The sequence below is a fragment of the Amia ocellicauda genome, chromosome 1 (genome assembly GCF_036373705.1).
Source record: "Amia ocellicauda isolate fAmiCal2 chromosome 1, fAmiCal2.hap1, whole genome shotgun sequence".
Lineage (NCBI taxonomy): Eukaryota > Metazoa > Chordata > Actinopteri > Amiiformes > Amiidae > Amia > Amia ocellicauda.
The window spans coordinates 3,598,237-3,625,759 of NC_089850.1; the positions used below are offsets into that span (position 1 = coordinate 3,598,237).

At 37.4% G+C, this 27,523-nt stretch overlaps 1 protein-coding gene across 3 annotated transcripts; it reads right to left on the minus strand.

Annotated features, from left to right (window-relative positions):
* Positions 1–1,406: 1,406 nt before the first annotated feature.
* angel2 (angel homolog 2 (Drosophila)) lies at positions 1,407–17,722 on the minus strand. Of its 3 annotated transcripts, none has more exons than XM_066705243.1 (9): positions 17,555–17,722; positions 15,366–15,835; positions 13,079–13,320; positions 8,519–8,588; positions 6,845–7,266; positions 6,623–6,740; positions 6,259–6,325; positions 5,120–5,277; positions 1,407–3,591 (listed from the first exon to the last, which is right to left on the minus strand). In XM_066705243.1, exons 2-9 carry the CDS (start codon positions 15,826–15,828, stop codon positions 3,440–3,442), a joined length of 1,692 nt encoding a protein of 563 aa, XP_066561340.1. In that variant the 5' UTR covers positions 15,829–15,835; positions 17,555–17,722; the 3' UTR covers positions 1,407–3,439. The 3 variants fall into 3 exon arrangements, with proteins under 3 accessions (XP_066561340.1, XP_066561253.1, XP_066561419.1); XM_066705156.1 differs by lacking the exon at positions 17,555–17,722 and adding an exon at positions 17,137–17,239; XM_066705322.1 differs by lacking the exon at positions 17,555–17,722 and adding an exon at positions 16,941–17,127.
* Between the last annotated feature and the right edge of the window lie 9,801 nt (positions 17,723–27,523).

Sequence of the window (27,523 nt, forward strand, 5' to 3'; positions counted from 1 at the left end):
ATACTATCATATAGAAGATTACTCTCTTGGTTGCTAAGCAACTACATGACGTCAATGACATACCCCAAACTTTATCACAGATGACTTCTTTGTCTCCTGTACTCAGCATGGCCTTGGATGAAAATGTTTTTCTAAAAGCAGCTACACAGAAACTGTACTGTACAGAGCTGTGCAGAGAACATTAGAGGGGCAGGGTCTCAACCGCTTGTTGAAAAGGGGGCACTACAGGAGGGCACTTTCTGGGTGGCAGGGCAAAGGGGCCCACTCTGTGCGTGTCCCTGAAACTGAACCTGGCCTACCCAGAGCAATACACAGAGCTGAAATACACATGATTTACACAATCATGCTGGAACAGGAATACAGAGAGAATATATCTGGCATCTGGACAGGACACTGTCCCATATCAGCTGTTTCACATCTCATCCCATAGTCTTATCACTTGGTCCTTCCAGTGGAAAAGGAGTCCCAGATGTGTGAAGGAGAGTTTTGTTTTGCAGGACATTCAAATGATAACACTCTGAACCAGACAAAAAAATAAAATAAAACTAAGATACACTATCAAAAACCTGTCGTAGCTTTGTTAATTCATGATCTTGAATGTATAAGGAAATGTATTTATTAGCAGACACCCTTATCCTTTTATATATTTTTGTCCATATAAATAAAATTATATAAAAACACTATCACAAAACTGTAAAACATTCTGCAACACTGCTCATATCACAGACTTTCAATAACATAAGCCCTGTAAAGTAAAAAGCAGGATTTCAAAAACAAAAAAATGCATCTACAAACAAGAAATACATCTTAAAGGAAAGTGAAGCATAACCATTGAACGGCAGTGGAAATGTAGGAAGTGATTCAAATTCATAGTTTCATGGTCTTCTAAAGCCATGTCTACTGTAGCACATCGATGACCTTGATTATTCTACACTATGCTGAATTTTATATGAACTTGTCAACAGCCATTGAGGTTCCCAGTGGTTAGTTATTTAATTGTGTTGTATAAGATCACAGCATCAAAACATACGTTGTGTAAAGTCCTAAAGATATCAATAAAATAAACTGTCCTATGAGAGGGGAATAGCTGAAGGAGGGAAATGCCATTCATTCTACATGGCCATTTTCCGATGCAGCCTTGACTTGCACAGTTTTATTCTACAGATATTCTGTTCACAACTTTGTCTACAGGGACAGGAGAATATTTTTATTTTTATTTTTGTAGTATATTATGATATTCAAATCCCTTTTCCCTATTCACATCCAGGGAAAAAAAACTTTCAGTTAATTGTCTCTGGAATGTAGATAACCTAGATAAATAAATAAAAACTTCTGTCAAAGAAATACCAGAGTACTTTTACCAATGTTTGAAATCCATATTACCAAAAAACAAACCATAAAAAACATGCCAGTGGAGAGATTTATTAGTTCTCTATAATCATTCAGATTCTGTAAACTTCACAAGACATGCAAAAAACATATTCACAGTAAACTTGTTCCTCACCACCCCCACTAGATATCTCAGACAGCAGCACTATAGTCAACACATGGTTCATGATACAAACAACCCTGAAATTAAAAAAACAAGCACAAAAAGACAATTAATAATATTCAAACCACTATTGTTGTGGATGCAAATAACAACATGGCAGGGCTTTGTATTAATCAAAAACCTTGTCAGTTTGAACTACTTCTACTACATTCTGAATTATCTACAAAGAACCATATAAGACAACAATACTTATCAGAGCATTTCACTATTAGGGATGTGATGGAGCTGACAGAAAATCCACATCCGTCAAATGCAGATTTTAAAGCTTTAAAATCTGTGTGGATGCTGATGTGTGGTGTGATCTTTCCATTAAAATACTGTACTATAGCTATTATTAGAACATATAGATACATGTAGGTTGATCTAGCATTTTTGTAAATCTGGATATTTGGTGAAAAATCTGAATAGGTGGCAAGTCTATACAGTACTGGCAAATATTCGTATATTTTAATACATTTTAAATGTGTTTAAACAGTGTGCATCTATAGGCTATATGGCCTTGTGGACATACTATTCGTTAATCGATAGGTTTCAAATAAAAAAAATGAAAAGTTCCGGAATGAGCCGAATTGACTTTGGAAAGTAGACAAACATGGCACGTGTGCTAAGAATAAAATTTGTACCATACGGACTGAATGAGCGGACTGGCTTCATGAATGTGATGTTGCAATGGGTAGACTTTTTCATTTTTCACTACAAATTCAAATTATAAAAAAAAAAAAAAAGTTTAATATTCAACAGAGTTCAGATATGCTAAAAATGTACAAAGTTCGAAGTTAACAAATGCAGATTCAAACTTCGTCACAACCCTAATCACTATGCAATTATTTTCTTTCCAAACAGATTGAATAATTGATTGAGAGTTTCTGTTAAATGTTAAAATAATTTTAAAATCTGATTTTGAAATATGAAAAAGTGCACAATACGTTTTCTGCACAAATATCATTTATTAGATCATTTGAATGTACAAAGTTAAATGCTGAGGCCCTGCAGCCAATACATTTGAGAATCTTCATGAAGTGACAAATCTAATCTGAAAAAACTGATACACATACCATAAAAATTTATAGAAGTACATTTTAAATTGTAAACACTGGCCTTGATCCATGACAAAATGTCATCAGTGAACGTTATACACGGTTGTTTTCAAGTAAGAAAATGAACATTCAGAAATCTCTGTCAGGGAAGGGTAATTATTAAAAATAATTAAAAAGTAAGCCACCTGGTCATAGAATAAGTACATTTCAGATTACATTTTCCTATATAAATATGGGAGTGTTTTAAAGCTTTGTCTATTTCATGACATTGCAGTCTACTCTGGTTTGCCAGATCAATGTGCTTTATATTTACATTGTATAATGGGTTAGACTGTACAACATTTAATAAAAACAAATGCTTAAAATAACAACCCATTCCTGAGAGGGAATAGTTATTCTTTAGATATGAATTTATTTTGCTTATAAAGGACCTTCTGTAGAAGAAAATCGTTAAAATGCTAATTAAAATATATCTTAGACTTCAACATCATGCCATAAAACAAACAAAAATGAAATGTATTCAAATGCAGATCGTGATAAAAGTTCCATGTAACCTTAATGCTGTTTAGAACTGAAGAGAAGATAATCCACAAGCCATGATTATCTTTTCACATTTTGTGGTATCTTATTTTTTTTATTTTACTAGTTATGGGGGGGGTATTTGGGTAGTCAAAACATTTTTTTTTTCAACCAACAATGTAAAAAGCTTCTTAGAAAAATTTCTTTATACACAGTATAAAAGGAAGAGATCTGTAAACTGTCAAGATCCTTTAAACAAAATCAAAACAATCCTTGATGAATCCTCACTGTGCCGGCACTGAAGGCAGAGTACACGAGGCCGCTCTCTGGGTCAGAGCCGCAGCCGGAACCGGGCCAGCAAAGGCAGGTGATCGGAGGGGTTGTGCTCGTTGGGCAGTCCATTGACAGAGCGCAGATCGCTTTCACACAGCAGACACAGCCTGGAGAGCAGCTGCAGCACGCCATCAGGGTGGGGATGGCCCACTGTGAGGAAGAAGCCCACATCATGAGTGTCGATACAGTCCTGCACTGTCCCTTATCAACTAGGATGCAGTCTCGATGCAGAACTCCACTACTTGAGATTCATTTTACAGGAAGCGTTTCAAACTCGGTTCTTAGAGGGCCACAGTGTCTCCAGGGATAATTTATCAGGTTATTTAACTTTCACTTTCACACTAGACAGTTAACATATATAATGACGAGCCATACTTCTGTGAACATGACAGTCGATGGCGAAACCGTGCGCCATTTCACTTTTTTTAAGGATCTTTCTGTTTTTGTGTATGTGCTCAGTTCCACAAAAGAAATAGGGACAGCAAAGATGTAGTATAATTTGGGTGAGTAATGCCACACCAGAAAGAGATGCAGTCTAATCAAGATATTGTGAACAAAAGTGTAACAAAGGAACTTAAGGGCAAAAAGCCTACAAATTTGAAAACACATTTGAGGAAATGTCACCCAGTTGAGTATAATAAATTGAAAGAAACTAAAATCGACACAGAAAAAAGAAAGGAGCGCTCCCAAGACAAATGGACAGTCTTCAAGCGGCAGTCTTTTTCAGACATGGAGCAAACAATTTTGCTTGATCAATACACTCTAAAGAAAAACAAAAGGCTCTTACAAATATGTTAATTTACATGTCCCTACCTACTAGACTTGTGGAAACATTATCATATATTGACTCTGGACCTGCAGTTTTAATTTTCCTATTAACATCAACTACTCTATTGCTAATTACTTTTTTAGTTTGTCATGTTTTCATAGTTAGTTATATTAACTGTATTACAAGTACCATTTCATAGTGCTTAGTTTGATCATTTATATTCATAAAGCACTTGCAATCAAAATAGGTTAGTGAAAAACAGTGGAAGATTGATCTGATTCTTCAGCTTTTGAAAAGGAGGTAACACGTTTTATAAAATCCCTGTATTTTCACCAAATCTCTTGGAAAGCCAGCTGGACAGGGATATTTTGTATTATTTCACAGAAAAGGTTATTAAAAAAAAAAAAATCAGGTTTCAGGTTGTCTATTTATTAAAATCTTGTGTGGGCCATGCTGTGTTTTCATTCAGCATTGAGCTTCTAATTAAACAATTAGCTCTACTACAATAGTTGGTAATCTCTCTTCATGTTTGTGGTTTGCATTACTCACTATTTTAACTTTTAAAGTTTATCACCATAGTATTAATTAATATGTAAAATTATATTTAGCTGTAATAACTACATAATAGGATCAAAAACCATTAACTATAACAGAAAACCTATAACTAAGAAAAAAACACTGCATTCAACTTGAGCTCTTAAAAAAACAAAAACAAAACTTTTCCATAAAATAAATCAATGTAATTTAATTGCAGATTACACTTATTACATTTCACTAACTAACAAAGTTCAAACCTAGCCATTCCAAAAGGGGGAGTTGTTTCAATGTAAAAGTTAACAATAAGAAGCACTACTTTATAGGTTGAATTGATTTCACTTGCTGCACAGTGCTGTCAGGCTTGTTCCTTACCATGCCCTGCAGAGAAATTGTCTTTTGCTGCAGAGTAGAAAATATAATCCACAGTGAGGGCGGTCCTGGAGTGGCAGGTCGTGATCTCGGGCTGCCCGCTCAGGTAATGGGAGTAAACGGAGGTCAACTGGAAATCATGCTCAATACAGGACTGCACCCTAGAAAGACAGATCACATTCCACATCAGTCAATGTAAATCCTGCTTTTATACATTTTTCCTCTCTCTTTAACGATGCACAAACCATAACTCTTGCACTCAAAACATACTTGTAAAGTTATATGAGCTGTGAAATTTAAGCAGCTATAGAAGGAGTGGGAAGAGGAGGCATGAGTAATATAAAGAAATTTCCTTGCTTGGAGCCTTTCATTCTCTTCTCATTAAGATTTCAGCAGCAGTGTCTTTGTCATAAGGTCTCATCTCCTACAGTCACAGAAAGCAGACAGTGCAAAGACGGGGCTTTCTGCTGTCTGAATTTTAGAGTTCATGACTTATATAAATCTAAACACATGCATTGTCTTACAAATACAGACTTAACCATTTGTGTTAGTAGAGCCCAAGTTCGAAATACGGAACAAGCAGCAGAGGACTAGAGTGTTCAGTCAAGGTTACATTTGAGACATGAAAATGTCAAAATCAGCACATGAAAATAACACTGTTATGGATTTTAGCCCGACCCCATTTCACTTGAAAGCTGAGCAGAAAAAAGATTTTAAACAAAGTGAAATGTAATTGATCCTCCTGCAAATGAGCCATTTCCTACAGCCACCAGAAAGTTACATACATACACACGCTTTGAGGTTTTTCATATTTTGCCCTGTGTTTTAGGATTATTATGGTTATTATTGTAATATCACTGTAATTATTGTAAACCCCCACAACAGTGTGTAACATTCCTTTGCTACATTTTCCCCAACTGAAATTCATTTTCACTGAAGCCACTGCCTTAGATAGGCAGTGACTGAGGCACAGTATTTGACTATCCATCATTTCACACAGGATTATCACCATACTGAAGAGAACTAGCATACACTGCAAATCTATCACTGGCTTTTCATGATCGTAAATAGTTTATACTCGACACTGCCAATTAAACTCTTTCATTAACATACTCAAAACATTCAACATAATCAGGACTTACTTTGTCTCTGGTGGAGAAGCTTTATCTCCATTCTCTCTGACAGACACAGAATTCCTACATTCCTCATCTATGGAGAAAAAAGAAAAACCTGTCAAACAAAACCCAGAGGAGTAAAACTGTTTGATTTCTACAGTGAATAGGATTACACTTACATTTGCTACAACATGAGTTTTAAGAAATAAATAAATATTGATATATGATAAAAAATGACATGAATGTCCAAAATATGGTGAGTTATTCTCACTAGCAGCCAGAAGTTAAGGAACCAGGTCACAGCGTATTGTACTATGTTCCTGTACTATCTTTCTGATAGCATTTTCATAAGCATACAGACACTGTACCAGTGTCTAATACAAGTCCTTACCTGGATGGATCTCAGACTCAGTTTCATATTGACAATGATGAGAAATCCCGAGGCTTTTAGGCCAGATTGGTACTGACAAGAGTCTCTGGCCTCTAAGAGCCTGCTCCTGCCCAGAGATCTAGGATACAAAAGAACAGTCGGTCATTAGTCTGCACTAAAAACCCAGAGGCACATGAAGAAAAAGTCGCATACAAGCTGGCTGAGAAGATGAGAAATCCTCACCTTGCTGATGGGCAGCCCGTCATATTCCAGCTTGCCTTCCCGAATGAAGCTGTACAGCGGGGAGCTGGGGACGGAGTTGAAGTCCCCGCAGAGGATGATGGGGCAGTAGCTGCCATCCTGCTGCCTGGCCACCTTGCCCATCTCAGCCAGCAGCATGGCGAGCTGGGTGAGCTTGATGTCACCTCTCCGGGGGTTGTAGAGAAGGTGGGTGTTGGCCACACACAGAGACGGCACAGAGCCGCCAGGGAGAGCGGGCCTCAGCAGCAGAACCAGTCCCACGTTGTCCCGGTCCAGGAGAGGGATGCCATGGCGGAAATACTCCACTGGCTGGCACGACACCAGCGAGAACTTGAATTGCTTGAATCCGATTACACAGCCGTCTGGCTTCCTTCCTGTCCGCACCTTGTACTCGCAGTGGTAACCTGTGTGCGGGGCGATGACACTTACATTATGTACTCCTCCTTAGTGCTGCTAACTTTTCATCAACTCATTTGATTTGTCAAAAAGGGGGACATTTTAATTAATGCACACAAAAACACTTGACTCAAACAAATCTATGTATGAGAATGAAGTATGAGAATGTCTTTCTGGGTCATTAAAGCATTATGTAATTGATTTACACTGGTTTGGATTACAGTTTCTTATGTCAGCAATTTAAACTGGATATTGCACCTAAAAACAAAGAACTTAAAAGAATTAAAGCAAATGTCCACACACAACTGCTACCTCAATAGCAAATAAACTAAACTTTTGAGTTAATTAAACATGACATGTTTTATAATGGACTGGTTTGAGGGCCACCATAAATTAATGGGGAAATGTCCTACTTGACTGTTCTCAACATCTATTAGCCATCACTTAGGAATTTACATAATTAAAACCACAATGTGCATGTGCACTTTCTAGTTTAATTTCTTAATGCCATCACCAATTTTCATTTGGAATTTAGCCATCCTGCCCTAGAAGAGAAACTGTGGGGAAGCTAATCAATGTTCCACCAGTAGCCAATAGGAACAATGGCTGTTTTTTTTTTTCAGAAGAATGTCAGTAATAGTCAGTTGACAATGCAAGTTAAAAATACTAACATAACAAATGCAATATGACATGCAGTCATACAGAAATTAAAAGACACAAAAGTAAACTACTTAAAACTAAAGGTATATTACAAAAATACCATTAAAAGCCTTATTTGGAAATGCAAGATTTTAGTTCTATTTGGCAAATGCATAAGGGAGTATTATGTTAGTATAAATGCAGTATGTGTTTGGAATGAGAGTTCAGTAAGAAAGCCACTGGCTCTGTCTTGGGATTCTATAGAACCAGAGCTCCCCTTATTGGGTTACTTTATATCCTCAAACTATTAAACTATGAAACCTAATTGCACAAGTCTGCAAATTGAAGGAAGCCGACAATTAAATTTGCAAATCTAAGGGAAGAAAGAAATACCACTTATACCATCCATAGGTAATTGTTTTGATTTTGACTCAGATTCCTTCATTTCATTAATTTGGGTTCATCTAAAGAGATATACACATGCATTTGCCGTTTGACAGAATTAAGAGTGAATTACACTTGGATTTTACATCTCAGTATTACCCACTTACAAAATTTGGGCAAAATGTATTAAGTACATGGAAAATAGGCATATATAAAAACAAAATCTCTCTCCGGTACCTAAGGACTCTAGACTGGGTTTGATCTGTTTTTTGTAGTGGTCCTCTTGCACTTCTTGTAGACACAATATCTAAGGAGAAAAAGGTTTACACAGCTGTACAGTGAATTGAATAGAAACATCTCAATTACAACTGGAAGAGAAAGTCATGTTTTTATGGAAGAACAACGATTTGAATAATTAGTGTTCATTGAATCAGATGGAGGGGGGGATGGGTGTGGAAGTTAAAAGGAATGGACTCGTCAAAATACAAGTTACTATGAGCGAAATCACTAGGCTTTCCCTGAAGAAGTCTGGGCTGACACCATACTAAGGTTAAAACTAGAATGAATTTAGTTTCAATTTCAGTGCGGTCCTTGGTAGACAGTTTTCTGTATTACAAAACTTCACACACTCAGACAGCTTGGGAAGCACGGGTACAGATACTGAACTAACAATCATTTATGAGGGTTATATCTGAAACACAGGCAGAATGAGAGAGGGAACTTCAGGTGCCTTTACAGGACCCAAGTACTTAAATATTCTAGCAAGTGTAACTTACTTAAATTTGAACAATAAAATTAAATTAAAAAAATGTATTCTTTAGGTTGAGTTTTTTTTTTTCTGATACTTAATTTCGATTTCAGTTTCTAAACACCAGGGTTCTGGGAAGTTTTTAGAGCTTTACTTGTACAAAGTTTGTCAAAGTTTCTTTTTTCTATCCTGTTTTTGACTGAGATTAAACCCTGGACAAAATCAAATCTGCAAATTAAATATTACATGTATTATTTGAACTTAAAATTTAGTTTTCATTTACAAGTTGTTAGAAGCAATAAATTTATAATTTGCGATTTGCAGATAGGTCACAGTTTTGATTTGGTTAAGGCCTAAATCAGATGCACACAATCAGTGTTAATGGTTTTCCTGGAATGTCCAATATGCATATGAGTGTTCTTAGGACAGATTAAACCAAACATGTCATCAAATGCAAAAAAACAAACACAAAACCAACATGAACAGACCTTTAAATATATTCCAATGTAGAGAAATGGAAGTTTGAAATTTGAGGCTGTACATTTTTAAATAGAGACCTAGGTTAAGAAGGCATATTTATTTTTCCATGTATTAAAATAAAAAACAAATGTTGATACTGAGACTGCAAACCTGGATCCCTTTATTTACAGTGCATCCGGAAAGTATTCACAGCGCTTCACTTTTTCCTCATTTTGTTACAGCCTTATTCCAAAATGGATTAAATTCATTATTTTCCTCAAAAGTCTACAAACAATACCCCATAATGACAACGTGAAAGAAGTTTGTTTGAAATCTTTGCAAATGTATTAAAAATAAAAAACAAAAAAAGCACATGTACATAAGTATTCACAACCTTTGCTCAATACTTTGTTGAAGCACCTTTGGCACACCTATTTTTGGGCAGTTTCTCCCATTCTTCTTTGCAGGACCTCTCATGCTCCATCAGGTTGGATGGGGAGCGTCGGTGCACAGTCATTTTCAGATCTCTGCAGAGATGTTCAATCAGGTACAAGTCTGGGCTCTGGCTGGGCCACTCAAGGACATTCACAGAGTTGTCCTGTAGCCACTCCTTTGTTATCTTGGCTGTGTGCTTAGGGTCATTGTCTTGTTGGAAGATTAACCTTCGCCACAGTCTGAGGTCCAGAGCACTCTGGAGCAGGTTTTCATCAAGGATGTCTCTGTACATTGCTGCATTCATCTTTCCCGATCACTCAGTTTGGCGGGGCGGCCAGCTCTAGGAAGAGTCCTGGTGGTTCCAAACTTCTTCCATTTACGGATGATGGAGGCCACTGTGCTCATTGGGACCTTCAATGCTGCAGAAATGTTTCTGTACCCTTCCCCAGATCTGTGCCTCGATACAATCCTGTCTCAGAGGTCTACAGACAATTCCTTGGACTTCATGGCTTGGTTTGTGCTCTGACATGCACTGTTAACTGTGGGACCTTATATAGACAGTTGTGTGCCTTTCCAGATCATGTCCAATCAACTGAATTTACAACAGGTAATCAGTGGAAACAGGATGCACCTGAGCTCAATTTTGAGTGTCATGGCAAAGGCTGTGAATACTTATGTACATGTGCTTTTTTTGTTTTTTATTTTTAATAAATTTGCAAAGATTTCAAACAAACTTCTTTCACGTTGTCATTTTGGGGTATTGTTTGTAGAATTTTGAGGAACATAATGAATTTATTCCATTTTGGAATATGGCTGTAACATAACAAAATGTGGAAAAAGTGAAGCGCTCTGAATACTTTCTGGATGCACTGTATTTATTCAGGGCTCAGGTGTCAAAAATCTATAACAGATTATGAGAACCTGCTGTTATCTGTAGTGTACAATCTACTCTATCTGGACTTTCATGAACACAGCTGTCTGGGTCCTAAGCTGCAGATAACAGATGAGGGGAAACTTAAGTAGGAGGCTAATTCACAGGGGATCAAAAATTAAAAATGGACAATGTAATAAAAAACGAACTATTGTATAGTTCTACAAATATATACACATACATATTTAATACAGGTTTTCAGATCTAACCGATTTTAACAGCCCAGAATTCTCAAACAGATGTGCCATAACATACAATATCCTAATGTTAAACACAAAGGCTACCAGTCAGCCATATGAAACAGTCACTTGGGTGAAAAGTCTGCAATTCTGTTTCATTCTGCTTATTTGTGCTCAATAATTTGTGTTTTTAACTTAAAGATTATATATATATATATATATATATACATACATACAGTGAGGGAAAAAAGTATTTGATCCCCTGCTGATTTTGTATGTTTGCCCACTGACAAAGAAATGATCAGTCTATAATTTTAATGGTAGGTGTATTTTAACAGTGAGAGACAGAATAACAACACAAAATGCCAGAAAAACGCATTTCAAAAAAGTTATAAATTGATTTGCATGTTAATGAGTGAAATAAGTATTTAATCCCCTATCAATCAGCAAGATTTCTGGCTCCCAGGTGTCTTTTATACAGGTAACGAGCTGAGATTAGGAGCACTCTCTTAAAGGGAGTGCTCCTAATCTCAGCTCGTTACCTGTATAATAGACACCTGTCCACAGAAGCAATCAATCAATCAGATTCCAAACTCTCCACCATGGCCAAGACCAAAGAGCTGTCCAAGGATGTCAGGGACAAGATTGTAGACCTACACAAGGCTGGAATGGGCTACAAGACCATCGCCAAGCAGCTTGGTGAGAAGGTGACAACAGTTGGTGCGATTATTTGCAAATGGAAGAAACACAAAATAACTGTCAGTCTCCCTCGGTCTGGGGCTCCATGCAAGATCTCACCTCGTGGAGTTTCAATGATCATGAGAACGGTGAGGAATCAGCCCAGAACTACACGGGAGGATCTGGTTAATGATCTCAAGGCAGCTGGGACCATAGTCACCAAGAAAACAATTGGTAACACACTACGCCATGAAGGACTGAAACCCTGCAGTGCCCGCAAGGTCCCCCTGCTCAAGAAAGCACATGTGCAGGCCTGTCTGAAGTTTGCCAATGAACATCTGAATGATTCAGAGGAGAACTGGGTGAAAGTGTTGTGGTCAGATGAGACCAAAATCAAGCTCTTTGGCATCATCTCAACTCGCTGTGTTTGGAGGAGGAGGAATGACCCCAAGAACACCATCAAACATGGAGGTGGAAACATTATGCTTTGGGGGTGTTTTTCTGCTAAGGGTACAGGACAACTGCACCGCATCAAAGGGACGATGGACGGGGCCATGAACTGTCAAATCTTGGGTGAGAACCTCCTTCCCTCAGCCAGGGCATTGAAAATGGGTCGTGGATGGGTATTCCAGCATGACAATTACCCAAAACACACAGCCAAGGCAACAAAGGAGTGGCTCAAGAAGAAGCACATTAAGGTCCTGGAGTGGCCTAGCCAGTCTCCAGAACTTAATCCCATAGAAAATCTGTGGAGGGAGCTGAAGGTTCGAGTTGCCAAACGTCAGCCTCGAAATCTTAATGACTTGGAGAGGATCTGCAAAGAGGAGTGGGACAAAATCCCTCCTGAGATGTGTGCAAACCTGGTGGCCAACTATAAGAAACGTCTGACCTCTGTGATTGCCAACAAGAGTTTTGCCACCAAGTACTAAGTCAAAGGGGTCAAATACTTATTTCCCTCATTAACATGCAAATCAATTTATAACTTCTTTGAAATGCGTTTTTCTGGATTTTTTTGTTGTTATTCTGTCTCTCACTGTTAAAATACACCTACCATTAAAATTATAGACTGATCATTTCTTTGTCAGTGGGCAAACATACAAAATCAGCAGGGGATCAAATACTTTTTTCTCTCACTGTATATATATATATATATATATATATATATATATATATATATATATATATATTTTTTTTAATCACACCTCTACACAAATTTGAAATCAATAATTGTTGAAAATCTATACAATTGTGTGTTATAAACAATATGCTTGGGATGTTTTTTGCTTTAATTTAAAAAAAATTGAAAAGGGAATGCAACCAGAACTATTCTGATCTTCAGAAGATGGATTACAAGTTTTCTTACTCACATCTGCATCATACATCTCGAATTCCTTCAGGATACTGGAAAACCTATGGCTCCATTCAAGTACAGGCCACCTGCAGTGTTTGTACAGGTGTGCATTGTCCACTAACAAGTCCTGAGAAAGGATATTGTACGACATGACAGAGAAGTCAAATGACTGATCTTCTTTCCCATCTATAATAAAAACATCCTCTCTTTGTCTCCGCGTGTAAATCTGTGAAAAATCTTCCCATGGTCTCTTTATTTCTGCAAAAAAGAAAGATAGGAAATTGAATATTGATGTTATATATATATGTATGCTTTAAAGATTCCTATAAATTGGTATCAATGTGTATTTTTCTTGTAATTATTTTATATCTTGATTTATTGGCGTTTTAGTTTTCAGCAATCAAACTAAGATTATGTCTGTGTGGAGTTATCAACCCTGCTGGTTAATCAACTTTTACACCTGTAACTTGATTTCAGAGTTTCACTAGAGGGCATTAAAGGCACTGAATAGAGAAACTCTTCATTACCTTCAAGCAGCTTACTAGTTTGACTCACACAAATTAGTCCTAAATACATGACAAGGTACACTAAAACAAAACAAAATAAAAACCTTTGTAAATCTTAATATAGCCTAAGCTATTTTATAACTGATGCATTTGTCTAAAAGGGATGAATCATTTAAAAAAAATGATTCCTTCTTATTCCTTAGAGACGTTTCATAGCTGTGGCTTTATCGCCATCTTGAGGTTTCAGATTGAAAACCCCCTCAATTTCACAGGGCCACACACATTGGAATAAAGTTGTTAAAGCTATTCTACAGAGTACACATTTGCCTGATGTACAATTTGTGCAGAGTCTGTAATTTTTACAAAAAAAAAAAAAAAAAAAGTTGAGTTGGTTATAGTAAATACACTACTGGTCAAAAGTTTTAGAACACCTACATTTTTCCAGTTTTTATTGCAATTTACGCAGTTTAATGTCTCAATGTACTCTGAAATTAAAGCATAGAACAAATAAACAAATTGGAGATAAAAATAAATCATGGAATTATTTTGTTTAACAAAATTTAACCCCTTAAACTGACAAACCCCTCTGGAACCCTTAAAAGAGGACCAAATCCATGAGCTTCTCTTTAATCCCCTGTGTACTCTTCACTGTTGTGTTGTTTGCCAAGTGTTTCTGAAATGGGCGTGTGGGGGGGATACTTGATCTAAGTAGGAATACAAAATCTCAGAAAATATTGACAATTATGACATATTCTGGAACCAGACAGTCTACTGATCAAAACAAGACCATCCACGTTTTGGTAGAAGCCCGTAGAGCGCTCAAAATGTAAAAATGGAAAACCCTGTTTACAGTGTACGAATACACAACAATTTTACATAATTGGATCTGAACTTCTTTGTGTTTCGTAGAACATCAAATAATATTGGATCAATCGTTAGGTTGTTCTGAACAAAACAAGCCTATTTGAAAAGAAATCCGATCGAAACTGAGTGATCTGTGACCATCTGAATGAGACCACCCCCGGAGCAGACTGCGCGTTTACTTCCACGAGCTCTGAATGATGGCGGGTGACACGGAAACTGTAAATCTGTAGATGTGTTTGAGAATGAAACGCTCGTAGCCAAGAGAACAAGCTTGTGAACGATTGTGCATTGTAGGAATACAGTGTAACTTCTATGCACAGGAGCTGTGTTTAACACTGCCAAAAAATGCTAAAGAGGGTGTAGTAACACAGTATATAACTCTGAAATGTACATTAGTTTTAAGTTTTTGATAACCTAAACTTTTTTTTTTTTTTAACCTCTGGCAGTTTACCGCTTACCTTTGTACCATTTCAGGTTATTCACTGTACTTGAACTGCTTACATTTCAATAATAATCAGTGTTCTAAAAGTTTTTGACCGGTAACTGCGACAACAACCGGGAACAAATACAGTAATGGGCATGGCTATAACTCATGATTTTACATAGACATTAAAGCGTAGGCCTAGTCTTATAAATATCACAACCAATTTTACCCAATTAGAAATCCGGAGGTTCTTTTTCATTGTTGTGGTTAAAATATAGCAAATGTGATTGGTCAGCAGTATTTTGGTCATCCCTCTTTACAGTCCATACTAAGGGAAACTTGCATGGTTCACAGAACACAAGTGGTAGTCTACAAGACAAAATGCAGTTTGAAAAGCAGAACCTGTAATTTTACAGGTGTAACAACATGCTGATGTTCTTTAGGCCCAGGGTTTTGTCAGAAGGATTCAATGAATACTTTACAGACCCAAGGTGTTGCTGTAGGCCTACCTGTTGTCTGGTTTGTCTGCTGTGGACTGGTGTCCGAGGTCACAACCTCTGCAGGGCCGTTCTGAGATGAGCTAGGCAGTCTACCAGCTGGGCTGACTGAGTGGCACGATGGCGAGCTCCTTGCCCCATGCCGAGCAAATTCTTCCTGGCTTTTCCTCCTTTTGAATGGAGGCTCATTTCCTGTGCGGTCCATGAGACCACGGGACAGGTGGAAAGCAGGGGCTTGAGGGAAACGGTCACAGAGGTTTCTTGTTCCAGCAGATTGCCACCAGCTGAGGCGAAAACAATCAGGAGGTTTGAAATTCACTGAGAGGTATCTGTTCGGTTGGGAACTCGGAGGCCAGGGGGCCAAACCAGTCCACCATGAGGGGTCCCACACAGAAGGGCTCCTCCAGCAGCCGTGGGTGGCCTCTGAATGGGAGAAGTGGCTCCGGCCCAGGAGGTTCAAGCGACGAGCAAACATGGAGCAACTGAGAAAAACAGAAACAAAAACAAAAAAAACAGGAATCTGGTCATTTTAGGCAGCAGCCTAGGCTCCAGTGGGTTTTATTATAAAGAGAACACACTTGTTAGGGTTCAAATTGTTGCATGTACATAAGATACTGGAGTATGAGTATATGAATAGATGCGTTTTGTTTTGCAGTTTTACCAATAAAGTTGGGAAACAACAAGTGAGAAATTATATTAGTGAAAGATCAGCTGAATATCATTTCTTAAACAAATTATCACAAAAACACTGTCCTTCTAGCTCAACTTTGAATGATGTCAGACGCTGTTGATGTTTTTGGCCCATCTCAGCACCGGAACTCTCCTTACCTTTCATCATACAGGGCATTTTAACCACAACCTCCTGAAACAACACACTTTTACTTGCTCTAAATGGGGAAAAAAGAGTGATCGGTCTCGGTGTCTTTATTCATACACTTTCCTCCCCTTTTTTAAACGCAAGAAGCACTAGATCTAGTACAGCTGCAGAATTTACTTTTTTAAGTATTATAAGAACATGGTGGATTTTGTTAAAACATAAGTGTTTTGGAGTAACTGAACATTTCAGTGGATTTACTGCTTAATTTCTATGCTGCTTTTATAACTAATCAATATTCAGTATTTTATAGAATACCAATGTATTCTTAATAATTAAATGTACCAACTCCAACATAAGCCAAAATACATGTGTGTATATATGTACGCACGTTTATATACATAATTTTATGTTTACAATAAAAATACCACTCTGTCCTCAATAAACAATACTGTTCATTAATCCACATTTAGGCACATACTTTTAACATTCAGTGTAGGGGGTACAAAGCATTGATTTATCATTCATCATCACCTTAGGATTACAATATTTAGGCCTATATTCTATAAGCAATAAAATACATCAAAGTCTTAGAGAAATCAAAACAACTACAGCACATGTAAACCATATGTTAAACCATATTTTCCGTTTCAAATATTTATTTATACATCAGCTTATTACACACATAGTTTATATTGTTTGTTACAGAGAGGCGACATACTTCCTAATTATAACACGTTCACGTAACTTAGATATCACAATCCAGTACTTACACTCTGGGAGAATGTGTGCGTGCATGCTTTTATTAGCTTCAAACTCAAGTTTACAAATCAATGTTTTATTAAAAGCATAACACAAGCGTATCATTTGGGGAATCTCTTCAAGATAAATGTTTACAAGCGTTGTCTACTATTAAAAAAACCTACGAAGGCCCCAGACAATCCTCGGAATTGCAAGTCCCTCACTGACCGGGTTTTGGAAGCCTGCCCCTGGCCTCTCTGTTGAAATGGTCCCTGCATACTTCATAGAGCTCCAAATAGTTTATACTGGGAAGTGTAGTGTTTTTATACATATAATGTCGTACTCGCGAATTTATAATGCCGATGCAAAAGACTACAACTCCATGAGTCAGAAGAAACTGCTACGGTGAACCAAAAGGGTTAAAAAGAACAACACAAAGGACAAATACCATTAGATCATTGATTATATCATAACGCAAATAAGAATACAATGCAATAGTGAACCATGTATATATACATATATACTGACTTACAACATTGCATGTGTAGATAAATGGTTAGCGTTCATTTCAAAGAAATTGCCGTGGAAGTCTAATATTGATGTTACTGTTTAATTATCGTTACAGTGAGAAAAACAAGCTGCATACCTGCTGACGATCTTGGTGAATTTTGTAAAAAAAATAAAAAATAAAAAAAATACAATAAATTAATAACGGTTCCTGTTGTTATTTTACTCTACTGCATCTGAAAAGATTGTGTTGTTTGTCCACTGAAAGAATTTCGATGCCTGTGTAAACATCAGCGTCCCTGGCTGAACACTGTAAAAAACTGCATGCTGAAATTTAAAGGACCAGAGCTGAACGGACCGTGACAGTACAGCCACTTCTCTATATCAAGATTCGATTGCATAATACATTTAAACAACTAAGCAAATGGGTTGCCTCTTTTAAATATTTTTAATTCTAATACCATGACAGAAACTGAATCAAGCTTGCAGAATTATTCCACATTGCAATTTTATATTAAAGAGATGACATGAATGGGAAAAGATTGTCAGAAGTACATTAACCTCATATTTAAAAAAAAAATAAAATAAAAATGATGTTCATATTATTTGGTTAATAATAACAAATTTCCTGGAAGGCTTTTCATGTCCTATACTAGGATGTATTCACCCCCTTGGACATTTTCGTATTTTGTCATCTAACAACAACCTGCATTTTGTATGCATTTAAATGGGATTTCATCCCTTTGATTTACACAAGCTACTTTACAATTTCAATGTGGGAAAAATTGTGGGTGGGGTCTGTAAGGTCCCACACTTAGGTAGTGCAATTGTAACCAGGCTCATAGTGTACATGTTCAAAACCATTACAGAGAACATAAAATTCCCCCATTTCAATCAGAATCACCCCCATTATTATTATTATTATTATTATTATTATTATTATTATTATTATTATTATTATTATTATTATTATTATTCTGCCATGACATTCATTTCAGTCTGGCAACCCTGGAGAAGTTCCGTATGTGTGTGTTTGTGGGTAAAACGAACTGAGTCTCTTCAGTCTTGAACACAGAGGATTACAGATGAAGGGGCTGATGCCAGCACTGGAAAACCAGTCAACATGGAGTACATACTTCACACTCAACACCAAAACAAGTATGAAAGGGCACATGGTGACCTTGTGTGTGTTTAGGCCTGAAAGTTTTAGGCACTGCTTTAAACAAAAGGGTAGCAGAGTCGGGAACAGATAACCATGTTCTTGAGGCTGACTGTGGTTGCTGACGTGGTTGACGTCAAAGGACAAATGCCCACCTTTCCTTTATAACCCCCTCTGCTTGTTGTGGGCAAATGCGAAATATAGAGTATTTGCTTGCCCCTGCCCTCTAACAGCCCAAGCCTAATGTGGACACAGATCTCAACTCACACAACAGGCCATTATTAAAGATGGTTGATTAATGATAGAGATCTCTGCAGTAGATGTGCCTGCTGTCAGACCAGGTGCTATGCTGACTGAGCTGTTTTCCTGTATTAATATAAGAAATCTGGCATTTGCTGGAATTTAGTAGCTCATATAAACAAAAACAGATGACAACCACAATGAAAGTGTATTATTATTATTATTATTATTATTATTATTATTATTATTATTATTATTTATTTTAAGACAGTAACTTAGGTTCAGTCGCAATAATCATTTCATTATTTGTGTAGGGCTATGACAATAAACATGCACTTCTAACATTTGTATTTATGGTATATTCATTGTTTTTATTACTCAAGTTACAGTATCAATATTGAAAATTGCAAATTCAGCTCCTACAATTAGGTAGTGTATTTTGTTAAAACATTTGTATTGCAAACCACAAGGTGGCGTGGCTAGGTTTAAACAGATAACGGATGATGGGATGGATGCCCCATACAATAGAAAAAATATTTCACAAGGTATGGCCGGTGCTGGGGATTGGGGGGGGGTATTGTGATCCATACAATAGATAATGCTGACTGTTTTCCTAATGGGCTTTTCATAAAGCTATTTGAATACATATTACTGAAAGATCCCAAATTAGCAGCATTAGCAAAGACCATACAACAAAACGCAAATTATACTGTAAAAGCCATAGTTAATGATAGGGAGAAATGTACTCCCTCAATAGATAGGCGGACAAGGAATACTCAGGGCCCGATTTAACTGAAATAATACCAAAATAGTTTATTCAGCTACGGAGATGGCCAGTTGGCACGACCCATCTAAAGTTTTTCTAAAGAACATACTATCATATACAAGATGACACCCTTGCCGAGCAACTACATGGCATCAGTGAGGAACCCCAAACTTTATGGCCTTGGATGAAAATGTTTCTCAAAAAATGTCCTCTCCGGAGCAATACACAAAGCTTAAATTAATACATGGGTTACACTATTTTGCTGCAACAATGGTCCTGCATCAGTTAAGGAAAAAGTGCATTTTCTGAATTAATATCATTGTTTATGTATGTATTAGTTAATGTTAAAATGTTTTATATGTTTGCATAATTAGCTGCTCCATTAGTTTAGTACTGTCATCAATGCTAATTCATTAAGCAGGAAGAAGTCTATAGAGCAACACAGTTTTTGACCATGTAAAATATATTTGTTTGTATTGTTTTTTTATTTTTCGAAGTAAACAGTAAAACAAAGAATTGTATTGATATGTTTTATTCACGTTAGACTCATTGCTTCACATACACACCCATGGTTGATTATATTATTTTTATTATTATTATTATTTTAATTTCTTGCAGACGCCCTTATCCAGGGTGACTTACAACATAAGTGCAAAACAAAGTGCAAAAATACAGTTAAGTACAAGGCATCAATCATTACAAATTCAATTTAACTAAAACATAGTAATTCAAAATTAAGAAAGCTGCGCCACTACAAAAGAGTCAAAATCTCTGCTCATGTTGGAAACTGTGAACAGGACTGCGACAGAGACGCTGTTATCTGAAATCTCTTTGTGATCAAGTGAAACTACTAAAGGTACAGTGACTGTTGATGTTCGAATGAAAGTAGACCAATTCTTAGGAGATCAGCATTGCTAGCAACAAGTGAATGATGAAGCTAATTATTTCTATGAGTTAACTACTGGCCTCACCATCAAGCTAATACTACCATGAGCTGCATTCGTTTTGATTGTCTTTCTAAGCCATACTGAAGATAGTAACTACCTGTTTTTGAGAGACTGTGAATTGTCTGAGTAACTGTGTGCAATCATTTTTTTTTTTTTGATTCAGCATGCGAGAAAGATGTACAACTTTAGGAGCAACACTGGAGGATGCTTCATCGCCAGTTCAACCTGTTACAGGAGGAAGTAAAGAGGAGCAATGAGTAACAGCAGAAGTAGGATCTAGAGGATGCTGACTCATATGCTCCTCTTCCTACTCCAGTGTCCCAGGAAAGAGTTTGCCAGACATGTTGGAAAGGGCCAAAAATGTTGCCTTTCAAAGATGATGAGGACATTGAATATTATTTGACAACTTTTGAAAGGATTGTTCTATAGCTTGTAGCTGGCCAAAATCTGACTGGGCTTTACATTTAGTTTCTCTTTTGACAGGCAGGGCACGAGCTGCCTATGTAACCATGGACCTTACAGACACTTTGAGTTATGAATGTGTGAAAGCAGACATTTTAAGAAAGTTTGAAATACAACCAGATAGGTTTTGTTCAACACGAGTATTAGAAGGAGAGACTCCTTAGGAGATGCAGGCCCGAATGATTTTTTTTTATTTTTTATAAATGGATGAAAACACAGGGGCAGCTAAAGAGGAGATAGGGGACATCATAGTTCTTGAACAGTTTCAATGGCTGCTCAGCACAGAGGTAAAAATCTGGGTTTAAGAACACAGTCCAAAAACATCCAAAGAAGCAGCGGACTTGGGTACCTGACAGTCAGAAAGAGGTATCACGGATATCCTGTTCAGAAGAAACATCAACCTACTAAGCCCAGTGCGAGTCAGAGTTAGATTATGGTTGTGGTTTTAGTTTGATAGCAAATAACTCTTGCAGTAAGTTTAAGAAACATGATCAGGTTAGGAAAAGAGAGGAGGAAGTTGTATGCTACAGGTGTGGTCAGGCTGGGGATGCTAAACCTCATTGTCCTTTGAGGGTGGTTAGGGAGCTGAAATTGTGTTTTGTTTCTAGATTCCTGGATATTCAAGTCAAAGATGTAACTGGTAAGATGTAATGAAGGCACTGTTATAGTTAAGGTTGCTGGGAAGTCTGGTAGTACGCAAACTCTAGTAAGAGAGGACTGTATTGATTCAGCTCTGTTAAATACAAACAGTCAGGGTCAGATGAATGTGTTTGTCTGGTAGCTGATCTTAAAATTGAAATTGCAGAACAGGCCTATATTCTTTCTGTAGGTGTATTGAAAGTTTCACCATACCCAGTAACTTTGGGGTGTGACATACCAGTTTTGAATGGTGATGGTGATTACAACAGCCCAGAGTTGGAGTAACACTGATAACACTGCCAAAAATTGAGAAATTTAGGGGGACAAAAAGTAATGAGGTGTTGACAAGCCCAGACTAAGGAGAGTATGTTTCAAAGATCTCTTCTGATGTGGCGAGTCTCCAAAGGCAAAATCCTAGCCTTAAACCTTATTTTGCCCTGGCAGAGAAAGGAACAGATTTGGTCAAGCCTGAATCTTTTTTATCAGGGACAATAAAAAATTGTGTCATCGAACTGAAGAAGGAGGGCAATTGTTGATTACTGTAGACCTTAGGGAGGAGGTCCTGTGGCTAGGACATTTGATACCTTGGGCAGGTCATCTAGGCAGAGCAAAGATGAGGGCCAAAGTTGTTGTACATTTCATTTGGCCGTTGTGGTTTCACGATATTGCTGAATTTTCTAAAAGTTGTCTTGAGTGTCAGAAAGTAGGTCAGGTTATGAAGGGAGATAGAACTCCACTGATTAATTTGCCAATAGTTCACATTTCATTCACCAGGATAGCCATGGATATTTTGGGTCCACTACAGAGAAATAGGACAGGGACCTGATATATACTTGTTGTGTGTGATTATGTAACTCAGTATCTTGAAGCATTTCCCTTGAAGAAGGTTAAAACTAGGCAAGTAGCCACCTCTTTGTTGCAGCTATGTTCTAGAGTAGGAATTCCAAGGGAGATAATCACAGATGAAGGGGCAAATTCAACTCAAACATGATGAAGCAGGTTTACAATCTGTTAGGGATTAAGGGAATTAAATCCACACCATATCATCCTCAGACTGATGGTCTTGTTGAGAGGTTTAACCAAACCTTAACAAACATGTTGAGGAGGTTTGTTTTGCTGAAACTGGCTCTGATTAGGATCAGTGGCTTCCCTACCTTATTTTTGCTTACAGAGAAGCACCCCACTGATCCATTTGAACTCTTGTATAGGCATCCAGTACGAGGCCCACTGGCTGTACTAAAAGAAGTGTTGGATGGAGAGAAACCCCCTCAGCCAGAGAATATCCTTACCTACATTTTAAAAATAAGTTTGAACAGCTTTCTACAACGGTGCATGAGAATATGACCTAGGCAAAATAAGTGGTATGACAAGTCATCCCGAGTTTGCTCGTATGCACCAGGACAGAAGGTGTTATTGTTGTTTGCTACCTCCACCAGCAGCCTTCTGGCCAAATGGCAGGGACCCTATGAGATCCTGTAAAAGAAAGGTCCTGTGACCTATGAAATGTCAATGCTGGATAAGAAAAAGAAAACCATTTTTTCATGTTAATATTCTAAAAGAGTGAGTTTCAAGATACTGTGAAGTTTGTTTGTTTGTAATGTTCCTGAAGAGGAGGAGTTACAGGAGCAATACTCGACAACTTCTGGAGTGAAAGCCATTCTCCCAGCGCAAAGACAAGAACTGCTGGAAATACTACCAGAAGGTCTCTTCAGGGAAGAGTCTGATCACACTAGTTTGGCCAAGCATGACATTCGCCTTCTGTCTCCTGGCCCGATAAGACTTCAGCTCGGTTGATGACAACTTTCAAATGTGAAGTCCAGACCATGCTCAAGATGGGCATGATTGAATCTTCACAAAGAGAATGGTGCAGTCCAGTTGTGTTGGTCCTTAAAAAGGATGGCCTACTTAATTTCTCTGTGTACTTTTCAAAGCTTAATGGCTTAATCTGCATTTGATCTTCATCCCATGCTGAGAGTTGATGAACTAGTGGAAAGACTTGGTACGGCCAAATATTTAACCACTTTGAACTTTTGTAAGGGTTATTAGCAAGTGCCGTTAACTGAGTCAGCTAAAGAACCTACTGCTTTCAAATCTCCACTAGGCCTCTTTCAGCTTACGGTTGTACCTTTCGGCCTTCATGGCACGGCGGTGACATTTCAGTGCTTAATAGACCAAGTGCTGTAATGAGCTGAAGGGTATGCTACTGCTTATATAGATAATGCCATATTCAGGTATTCTTGGCAGGAATATCTTCAGCATCTACAAGATGTTTTTGACCAGATACATCAAGCTGGTCTGGTTCTTCGCGGGATCGGTAAGATCGGTAGAATTCTGCAGAATGCAACCTAAAGTTATCGAGCTTTGCTGCTTATTGAATTGCATGAAAGTGAAGTGTGTCCATCCCCTTAAAATGTAATTCCACTGCTGCTAGTTTTGCTGCTAATATGTTTTGTTCCAAAATTGGGGTGACGAGAGGGGGGAGGGCAACCATTTGTTCCCCACTAATGAAAAGAGTACATTCCAAACTTAAGCACCGTGGGGAGATGGACAGGCACCACTGTCACGTGTTCCTTCTGCTTACCCATAGCTATGCTGGGGGTCATCCTCTTGGGGTAATAATCACACAGTCTGAAGAGGAAGATTGATCTTTTCAGGTTTGGAACTTTTTAAGAGCCTTCTACATTAGGAGGGCAGAGAGAAGGTCCTTTGATATTCCTAACAGATGACAGCAGAGAGATCAGAATTTCATAGAGACTTCCCAAATCAACATTACTCCTCTGCTCCTTCCACCTGTGGCAAGTAGTGTGGATGTGTTTATGGTCCAACGACAATGGTGTTGCCATGACTCATAGAGCAGTGCTTTTGCCATCATCAAAGATCTATCAAGAGATTACAGGTTTTACGTTAGGGGTTTTATAATTACTCGTCTCTCTTTCAGGAAGACTTCCCTGAAGCTGACTGAATATTACTCACTGTACATGGAGAGGCAGTATAGTTGGAGGGAGTGTTGGGTTCTGTCTTTCAGGAACTCTCTACAAGTCAGAGGCAACAACAAAAACAACTTTGTTGAATTTGCGCTGAGGATCCTGAAAGACAAAATTCTTCATCGCACTAAAGCTTATAACATCCCCCAGTTATTTGACTTTCTCACCACTTGCCGGACAGCATACTATCAGGCTAAGATCACTTATGTAGCTGTTGGTCAATGGGAAGGGTTTCAAAAGTCCAGATTCCTGGTGAGAGATAGCACTATTAGGCCTGAGGACATCCAGCAGGTAATACATTAATACTCTTACAAATGATCGATGCATAATTTCACGCCCCTGGGTGAAAGACGGCGCCATGCTGCTGGTCGCCCAACCAAGATCACCTCAGGGCCTTACCACCAATGCAGCCAGCATGAGATGAGGATCAGAGTGGCAGGCCCCCATGCAATCCAGCTGTGAATCAGCTGTTCTTCCTATCCACTGGTTGGTTGATCAATGATAGTCACAGTAAAGGTAATTGTGCTTAATGGTAATGTTGCAGCAAAACCATTTCATATAAAATATATAAGTGAGATCCAATGAAATGTAAATGTTGAGCAAGTTGGATCCTTGCATACATTTGCCTATCCTCTTGAGGGTCAACTCAACTCAATGCCATACCCATTTGGTGATATTTTCACATACAGTTATGAACATTGTAGAACTTTTACAAGGTTTAATATATTCAGAAAAACATAGATAGGATGGTCGGTGAAATGCACAATGTAATGGTTAAATGTACTATATTAAGATCAAATATCTTATTTACTGTTTATTGATCATTCTCATTTATTGTTCTTTTCTGTTCTTTGACTTGTGTTTCAGGAGGCAAAATAGATGACTATAAAAAATATTATTTTGGTGAAAGACTATGACTATTTATTTATAAGTTTATAAGTTAAATTTGAATTATAGCTATTACTCACAATTTTTATAATTATAGATTTAAGTGAACTGAAATGCCACCATTAAGACTCAGATCCTCCCTGTAATCTACAATAATTGTGGCAGTGCGCTATTGTCTTTCTAGTAAATCTCACCCATTTGTTGTGATTGTCGTGTCACAAGCATGAAATCTGCAAAGAAAATGTGATCACAAAAGATTATTATGGAGCATATTTGTTGGCATGAAATGATTGCTTTGATGCCAGAAGTATGATCCTGGCAGAATTTACAGTAGTACATGGAACAGAGCTACAAGTGTAGGTCCTATAGGCTAATTTAATGTCCCAAACAAGACCTACTTATTAATATAGAATGCAAAAATGTCAGCCCTTGTGCCAAATCACTTTTGAGATCCAAAATGGACATGACACATCCATTTTAGTGTCCAACGCCTATTAATAATATTACAAATATGTAACTGATAACACTCCTATCTTTATTCACTGATGGGAGTATTTAAAATTTAATGTACTATTAATCTCCAATCATTCAAAATGTCATACCTGTTAACTGTCCACACCTAAAATGAAAATGCCAAAATGTTTAAAAAATATGAAAATAAATAAAAATAAAACTTTAGATCTAACAGTTGGACATATTTATGTGAGTGCTTGCATTAATGTATGCAAATATTGCAAAGATTCTTCATTTCGTTTAATTTTTACATGTAAAAAACTTTTGTCCCAACATTAGGATTTCATCCAATGTCATTCCGGACAACAGACATTCAGGAGCATTTTTACATCATATTTCATTTTGCTATCCATGTGAAAGGAAGTTGCATCATGCAGCAGATTATGAAGGACCTGTGCAGAAAGGTTAGTCTCTTCTAAAATGTTAATGATTTGACCTTCTTGATCACTTGTGAACTAGGGTACAAAATTCTGTGTCATACTGGACAACACTTAAAAAGCATTTATATGAATAGTTTTATTAAAATATGAATATTTAATATGAAAGATGACAATGAATAGTTGTACATCAAAGTAATCAATTTATATAGGTGGCCAAGTAATTGCTTGGAGAAGTGGAGAAGAAACCAGAGTTGTCGCAGGGAAAGACTGAAACAGTTACATGCCTTGATGAACCTCACCCCAGAGTCCATAGATGGCGTCATTCTTGAGGAGGATCCTGAACAACATCTACAACAACCACATGCTCAACCTTAGCTCCCACCTCAAGCCTCATCTCCACAGCAAAATACCTCAGCTGCACACAACTCAGAACACAGCACCGAGGCAATGCAGTCAATTGAAAAAAGAAAAGGTAAGGCTGAAGAAACAATTCATGAAAATGAAATAGCAACTTGCTCAGCCAAACAGAAAATGACAGAATCTGAGAAAAATAATTCAAAGAAGGTTTCATCAAAAAATAGACTTGTGAATGAAATTCATGCCAATCAGGGCCAAGAAACAGGCAACATTTAGATAAGTGACCAATGAAAAGCTTTTTACTGCTCACAACAGTAAAGAATGAAGAATACAAAGAAAGCAATGGCATGTCTACAGCACTTCACATGTTACTTCCACAATGTGTCAGACTGTGGAGATGACAACCTGGTAGCTAAAAGCAATAGAGGTGTAGGAGTCTCTAGCTCACAGAAATCTGAAAGGTAAGTTATTATTATTATTATTATTATTATTATTATTATTATTATTATTATTATTATTATTATTATTATTATTATTAATAAGCAGTTACATTACTTTAAACTTGCATTAACAAATAATACGGTAGCTTCTCTGCATGCTAGGACCAGCGGTAACATTGTACTGCACTACTCTACAATATCTTGTTTAAGTAACCATCATCCATTCATGTAATGACCTGGGAACCATATACACTGGAGGAATGTCCTATTATTAAGTGTTTACCATTTTAAATACTTGTTTTATTTCCTTCATATGATTATTAAAATGCAATA

What these genes read in the sequence shown, in the direction of transcription:
- angel2 (XM_066705156.1), bottom strand. Translation starts at nt 17,186, where the DNA reads ATGCAGGGACCATTTCAACAGAGAGGCCAGGGGCAGGCTTCCAAAACC. An exon ending in GCAGACAAACCAGACAACAG is followed by an intron (nt 13,321 to 15,365) that starts GTAGGCCTACAG and finishes TCTTTTTTGCAG; the next exon opens with AAATAAAGAGACCATGGGAA. An exon ending in TGAGTCTGAGATCCATCCAG is followed by an intron (nt 6,326 to 6,622) that starts GTAAGGACTTGT and finishes TTTTCTCCATAG; the next exon opens with ATGAGGAATGTAGGAATTCT.